Genomic DNA, 7941 nt, shown 5'->3' on the forward strand with positions numbered 1-7941 from the left:
TATTCTGAAATGTGATCTAGAAGGATCAGAGCAATGAGGGATCCTGGAAGTAGGGGGAAAGGAGAAATAAAGTAGATCACTTGGCCACCCAGCCATCAGCACCATCTTAGGAAAGTTTGTTCAACACTACTGTAAGCATTTTCACATGATAGCGCACCGCAAGAGTCCAAGAGCCAGCAAGTGAAATTCAAGTATAAAATACAACCCACTGCAGGTAAAAAAAAATCTCCTCAGGCTGTTCTTAGTACTAAAGGTTCGTCTAATGGCATCATCTTTGACACATTTTGATACATCTTTTGAGAAAATGATTTCCCATGGCTGTGCCAAGATGTTAGCTTTCTTATAGATTCAAAAAGGCAGTCACCAGAAGTATTATATATACACACAACTGCGAAGCTGATCAAAATTTTATTTAAAATTGTATCTTATATTATTGTTATTGACTGGGACAGTGACATTAATTACATATATGAACTAGAAGCATCAGTGTCACTGTAAAAGACACTTTGGGAACACTTCTATAGCCTGAGTTTTCCAAAAGAAAGAGGAAAATAAACATATTTTCCTTTTAGACACTGAATGTGAGTTGAAAGAGAGGAGAAAAGAAAGATAGACAAGGAAATTATAATGTTTAACTTTATTTCTACTTCAGCAAGGCAAGCTGTATGTATTACTAGCATAAAGCCCTGCCAACAACTGATTTAAGGAAAAGATTTTAGATGTGTACGAAAAGCCCTTTTAATATCGCAAAGGCAAAGCATCCAAAGTGCAAGATATTTGCTTCCCTTGTCAATATAGACAATCAGTAGGGTTTATAGCACAGTCAGCTGTGCTATCAATCCTAAGAACACTTATATTTAAACTTCAGCCTTACCATTTTTAGTTACCAAAAACTGTTTGTCTGTTGGCAGATAAGCCTTGACTTTTAGTTCTTCTCCTGAAGCCCTGTAAAATGAAGTGCACCATAAAAGGTTGAGAATTTGATGACCTGCAAACAAAAGAACCCTTCTATTTTCAGTGTATGTCAGGAACATTTTACATACTCCTCTTGACGTATTCTCAGAATTTGTTTTCTATGGTTTTACTCTTCCCTATACAAAGGCTTTGATATAGTTATGGGTCAAAAAGGTTGGCCATGCCTAACCTACAGAGTCTTGGATCAAAATTCTTTTCTGCTTCAAAAACTACTTTCACTTTGAGATGGCCAAGCAAAGACAGGTTGACAACAAGAACAATCTAGTCTATATGAAACTTTCTAGCATCAGCAACAACATAGTCCCAAATGTCTGAAGAAAGCAACTTCAGAAAAAGTAAGAGATAGACCTCTATAAATATAAAATCTGCCAGTGGTCACTAGAGCTCAAGTAATCTTTGCCAAGTTCACGTTACTCAAGCATTTGCTTTCACTTTCAGAGGTTTCTGGTTTGAAATAAGAGTAACATTCTAAATAGCTTGTTGCAAACTGCTGGCACATAGGCCAGACTCAACATCATGTTTGCTCTGAAGGAGACAGTTAAGAGGGGAAGAAACAATGATTCAAGCACCGTAATTCCTCCTTCAGCAATCCATGGCTCAGTACAGCGCCAAGAACCCTGATGACACCAATGGCACAGACAATGCCCATTTAGGCACTAATTGATTTGTAATGCCATAGACCAGTAAAACATAAGGAAGCACCTTATTTGCACCTTTATTATACATGAAAGATAAGAGATTTTCAGGGGCAAGCACTGCACAAAGTGATCTGACATGGGCCAACTTGAACATATTTAATTAACAAATGCTCGTCTAAAATATACCAATTACAACTACTTCCTAGCAATTCCAGTTGCACATGGTCTTTGTTTTTTTCAGTCACCAATCACCAGGACAAGCTCAGGGAGACATGCTGCTACTGCAGCCAAGCACTGAAAGCATTCACAGTACGTATCAGTTTATTTCCTCTAAAACCTGAGGAAAACAAACCAAAAAATCCCCAAACAAATCCTCAGCTACTGCTACACAGAGCAACTGCCTGACTTAAAGATAGTTTTACCATAAAAACAGCAGAAGTTCTACTGGAATAGTCCATGTACTGTTCTGAAGCAAGACAACTGTATCGTTGCATCCAATAGAAACACATCAAAGCATAGATAGGGATGCTAGCTTACTATAAATCTTTTGATTTTACTTACCATTGCCAAGTAGGACAGTGGTGAACTAAGTGATCTCCAGCCGCAACAAACTGTTAAGGCAGGAAAAACATTAAAGTACTGTTAAATACGGCATAAGGAAACAATCTCCCAATTTTTCTCAATATTAATGTTTCAATTGCACATTCCTTTCATAGATTAACTATGTAACTAATAACTGCTTATATTGGTTTGCTGCTTTATTTTAACTCCATTTCTCACCTAACCATGAAAACCCAAAGACTAAATGGACTTCACCTGGAGGAAATGCATACTAAGCACAACAGCAAATTCAGAAAAAATTTTAAAAGCTGAGGTATTACGTACCAGTCCTGTAACAAGCAAAAAATGTTTCTAGACCCAGTAACATTGTTTACTTTGTGATGAAGAAACTGTTTTTATTTGCCACCTTCAAAGTTTTACAAAGGCTATGAAGAGCTTAACGTAAAAAAGTATTTCATTCTCTTTCAGTGTTCAAAATAATTTTGCAGCAAGAAGAAAAGTGAGACTGACACCAATTCATTGAATCAGTGAGAGAACTGCAACAGAGGAATACAGTGTACATTTTCAGTAATGACCATCACTGTAATAGTTCACCACTGATGTTAACTAAATATGGATAACCAAGTACTTAGTACATTGAAAAAAAAAATTTATGTATAACTTTGTTCTGAAGAAATAGCTTTTAAAAAAATCTTCACTCAACTTGTTCTTAGCATCAGAAATTCAGGCTTTTATAAAATTACATGACTATTTCAAAGCAATATTGGAAAACTCACGCTAAACTTGTGTACAAACTCAAAATTTACCCAAAGTCTAACTCACTGGGCTTATTTTCTGTACACATGAATTGAGGAAGGCAAGCCTGTATTTAAGAAAAGTGATTTGTGTGGTCTTTGCACCAGTTACCTTTGAAAATGAGGCGCACATCTATTGCCACAGTTGCTTTCTCATCTTAGCACACCAGTTTATAACAACATACTTTCTAGTTGACCAGAAGCTGTTGTAGTGTGACACAACAGGCTTGCAGTGTGTCAGCCATTTTCTCACCATGTCCTCCAAAGCACAGTGTATCACCATAGTGGAAAACACTGCAACAGGCATTGCATATGGATTAACAGATTTAATATCTGCAAAAGCACTTTCTTTCACCCATTTTCCAACAAAAGTCTCTAGCAAAAGTGAAATCTTCACTTTAAAGAAAGCAACAATCCCTCCCAATACACATGGAAATTTTAAAACTCATTAGCCTTTACACAGTAATAAATAACGCATGAAACTCCAGAATTATCTAAAATTCTCTGTTCAAGGAACTGGAACACTGTTTGTGGCACCGATGTTAAAATATATTATTAAAGATGAAAAAAGTTTCTAGTGTTCTTTGTGGGTCTGACAGATGCAAGAACCTGAAACAATTCTTGAAATTTCTTTTGCATTTATTCAGCTTAGGCAGCAAAATTATCTAGCTGGTTTCACTTTCTATTTCTCAAGCACTAATGCTATCTCATACCTGAATCAATATTGCAAAAGTGGCAAGAGATTAATTTTAGGACAACATCTTATTTCTACTCCTGGAAAGAACGACTTTTAAGATTTGCCTGTACTTACAAATAAAATTAAAACAGGTGTCAGCTTTCTGAGGTATTAACTAGTAAGAACTCATGACAGGCAATTAAATCAAGTACACAGATATATGAAAAAAGGGAGAGGTGTTGAGTTTGATTAATGAGTCTTAATTAATTTAGACTTATCAATTAATTTAGACTTATCACTGATTCATCTTCAGAGGCAAGCCACAGGAACCCCATAAAGTCTATAAAACAGTCAGTGTCTCAGACTAAAATACAGTCTAATTGAGATTCATTACCCAAGAAGTCCAAACTCATTTAAAGATAACATCCTAGCATCATTAATCAATGACTTTCAGTTCTTCTTTAGCAATCATTACTATGTAAAGACCAAAATCATCAGGAAAGAGGAAGGACTGTCAAATGGACAATCAGCAGATCCACACTCCAGTCTCATCTAAATTTAACAAAAAAATCAGTCTTGCTGTATAATTGTTTCCCTTGACTACTGCTTTGAAGGATCCAATTTATTCATCCTACAGCATCTAACTTTACACAGAGAATACATACTCACACTCTTTATGGTGTTTAAATGGTGCAAACTGTTTAATGTAACATAGCGTGGTTCTTGCTATGTTCTATAGAAAGTATTTTTTCCTTCAGTATTACTGCAAAGTTTTCTCCCATAGATTAAGAAGGCATTAAGCATTAGTAGAACATTTGTCTGGACTTTCTCTGTTATATATTTATAATCTGTATTATGTATAAAACATATAATATATAAACACTTATAGGTATGGTTATCAGAACAGCAGAACATCATGTTGCTAAGCCTGTTTTTCTGAGCAGTACTCTTCTGGATCATAGAAAGCAGCCATGCAACACAGCAGAAAAATGGTAGGTACCGATGTTAGGAAAAATACTTCCGTCCACATTATATACCTGCAGTCATCATTTGTTCCATCTTTTTCCATCTCATCTTCACATTTGTGCATTCTGTCTCATTTTTCTTTCATTCTACCTAACAGTCTTAACATTGTTTTCTTATACCTCTGTAAAGACAATGTATTTTCAGAACAGTAGCACTTTAATATGAGAAAAAGCAGACCAGGGAAGTCAAAATAGCACTGCACAATCAGTGTTTTTATTATTCTAGAAAAAAAATCATGTTTGTTTCTCTTCACAGCAGACTCCTTAAAAAACTACAACTGCTTGGCAGCAATCCAAAATACAACCAGCCTGGAGTAGCCTATAGAGAAGAGGAGGGAAAAAATAACAATCAGTGGGTATCCACTTGGTGTGGACAAGCATATGTAATGATTTAGACAGAGCCTTGGAAGGAACCAAAAGTGAGGTAAGCAAAGAATGTTCCCAAGAGTTCCCCTTTGAGTTGCTTACGGGAAAGACTTTTGAAATCAATATATTCCTGTTTTAGTCCTCAACTCTCATGACAAATGGAGCTGTTGACCCAGTACAAGTTTCCTTACAAACTTTTCACAACATAATACAGGAAAAAAGCATCCCACATTCAGATGTCAAGTGTCATCTCAAGAAGAACTCTGTTGATCTGCTTCATCTGTAGAGTAAAAAGGCCATTTAGAACTTCCACTTTGTGGAAATTGTTTCAAGAAGCAATAATTAGTTGGCAAAGACGTGAACTGTTTGAGATGATCATGGTCATTTTGAGTAAAATTTATCATTACTTTCAAAATATATTTCAAAGTTTCTAAATACTTACTTCTTCAGGTGTAATTACTCCAGTTTCTTTAAACTTGGACTCCTGCAATAAAGAAAGTTTAGAAATTTTGAGAACTGCTGACAAATCAAAGCACCTTACTTTACTGGGAAGAAAATAATCTGCTCTACTTTTGTCTTGGATCTAGTTCTGTCCACAGAGATCTGTGAATCAGTCAGAGGCAACCTCTGACAGGGCTGATAGGCAGCTTCCATATCCTATAATGTAAGGCTCAACAAAATTGTTGCAGAACGTAGGGTATGATGAAAAAAGATCACACATACAAAATTTTTTTTTGGCTACAGCCAGTTATATCAGTAATGAAGAAAAGATCCCCGGCACTTAGTGTTACATTTGTCAGTAAGAGCCAGAAAACCAGTGTAAACAGTGATTCTCAGAGTCAGGACTTTGGGACTGTTCTAGGCACTGAACAGCTCTGCAATGCATCAATATGAGGCTCTGCAGTTAAGAAAGGACATGAAATGAATGACCAAAGCAACTTTTCTCTGTGGTAAGAAAAGTCATGTAGAAAGGCTTAGTTGTTAACTCTTTTTTTAATACTTATTTCTATGCCTTCATTATGCATCCCACTGAAACAGCTTTGATTTTCTCATATTGTCATGGTTTTTTATGGATAAAAGAATAGATGGCAAGCAGCAACACGATTTAGTTCTGTGTGGAGAAATGATGTACTTCTGCACTAGAGATGACATGTATGAAGTTTAAGTACACAACATTTTTTAGCATATTCAAATCTAGAGTAAGTATATTTTGTTTCAGACTTCTGTTTCTGTTTGGTTTTTTCCTTCAGAGAAGTCTCAAGCACCAAGGAAACCTACTGTTCCCCAGCATTAGAGCTATCTTAAGCACGGCTTTTGAAAAATAATACAATTTCAACCATGGTATAGCTCACTTTTCAAGTTTTTGCATTATCAATTACTGAATAACTTCTTGCCCTAAAGAACTAATGATTTTTTTTCCTATCAAGACTAAAAGCAGCAACTGAAAAGCACTTTTGGCTACAACTTCATCTTATTCAATCATTAAGAAATCATAACAGAAAACCAGCCACTACTTAATTTGGTTATTCTTGATGCTTCACCCTGTGTGTGCTATCACCTACGCTATGCGAAAAGAAACAAGCACACCCGTTTCATACAATACTAAATACTTCCTTTCTCCTTCATTTCTAAATAAAAGGTATTTAAGAACAAGATTAAGATAAGCAAAACAGCAGTTGAACAAACACCATAAAATCACTATATGCTAGTTAACAGAAATCAAAGAAATTCAAACAACCCTAATCTAGCAATTTGGATTGCTTTAAAACTGAGAATCCTCGATAACACATTATGCAACACCACAGAGGAGATAACTTACTATTTAACCTCAAAATGAACTATAAGCAGTAGTCAATGTGCACAAACTTGTGTTTCTGGAATTACATAAGGAAAATATGTAGAATATCCATCCTCTGTTCCCTGATGATAAATAGGTCACTTTTTCATCTCAGTACATTCTGTGGTATGTAAGCTAGTGAGAGACACAGGTCTAGTTTCTTTCAGAAGTTACCAAGTTGGAGTATTTATTTCAACCCCTTGTAAAAGGAACATATACACCTAATATTATCACCTCTCATTTGTGGGAGGTTCTACTCTGGCCTCCTCCCAATAGTACATCTGGGCACAAGAATTCCTCCACTATTACACCAGCTGTGCAACAGCAACTGTACTATGGTAAACAAGTCACTTCACCTTTCCATGCCACAACTTCAGTGCAGTCTATATATGTCACTTTGGTGGGCAACTCTAGAAAGGTCCACTATGCAGGTAAGAGCATACTACATACCACAGAGGGACAAGTTCAACTAATAACTACCACTGTCTTCTGCCCAAAGATCTAAGCTGCAGAGTACAAGGCATATAAAAGGTCTCACCATAAAACCACAGGCAGAGGGGTTGCTATCATAAACAATTATAATAGAAGTATTTTATCAAAAACATAGGAAAAGGTGACAATCAGTAGCAGAAGAACTGCTGACAAGTTAAGCATTCACACACAAATTTGGGTTATTACACAAAAAGGTATTTGTAAATAGGACGCAGAAGATGGGAGTCTAACAACTGCAAAAAAACCACTTACAATTTGTTTCTACCTAAATAAGCAATAATGGGAACTATGGCAGATATGCTGCCCACTTTTACAAGCAGACTGTTACAATTCACTCTCGAGAACCAACAGCCCATTTCTACTATTCACAGTTACTTCAGCACACACAGGCTTGTACTAACATAGTAATGCTGATACAGAAATAAGCTATGTTACATAACTTTATACCAGCTCACGTAATGAAGATGTGACTAGGCTTTTTTATGGCAGCTGAAGAAGTTGCCCCTTACCCAAAAGAACCATTGCAACACATTCCAGAAACTAGGTTTAAGCCTGCCAGTACACAAGCACCTTTTGA

The 7941-nt window shown here is 36.1% G+C and overlaps 1 protein-coding gene across 1 annotated transcript in view; it reads right to left on the reverse strand.

Moving 5' to 3' along the window:
- Positions 1 to 5551, reverse strand: part of ATG3 (autophagy related 3) — a gene marked incomplete at its 5' end in the record, with an annotated part of 21964 nt that extends 16413 nt beyond the window's left edge. Inside the window, 3 exons of the mRNA XM_009697051.1 lie at positions 875 to 945; positions 2175 to 2224; positions 5478 to 5551. Coding sequence (XP_009695353.1) covers positions 875 to 945; positions 2175 to 2224; positions 5478 to 5551 — 195 coding nt within the window. The remainder of the gene's footprint in view (positions 1 to 874; positions 946 to 2174; positions 2225 to 5477) is intronic.
- Between the last annotated feature and the right edge of the window lie 2390 nt (positions 5552 to 7941).

This window comes from Cariama cristata, unplaced genomic scaffold, assembly GCF_000690535.1.
Source record: "Cariama cristata isolate BGI_N322 unplaced genomic scaffold, ASM69053v1 scaffold26723, whole genome shotgun sequence".
NCBI classification, from domain to species: domain Eukaryota; kingdom Metazoa; phylum Chordata; class Aves; order Cariamiformes; family Cariamidae; genus Cariama; species Cariama cristata.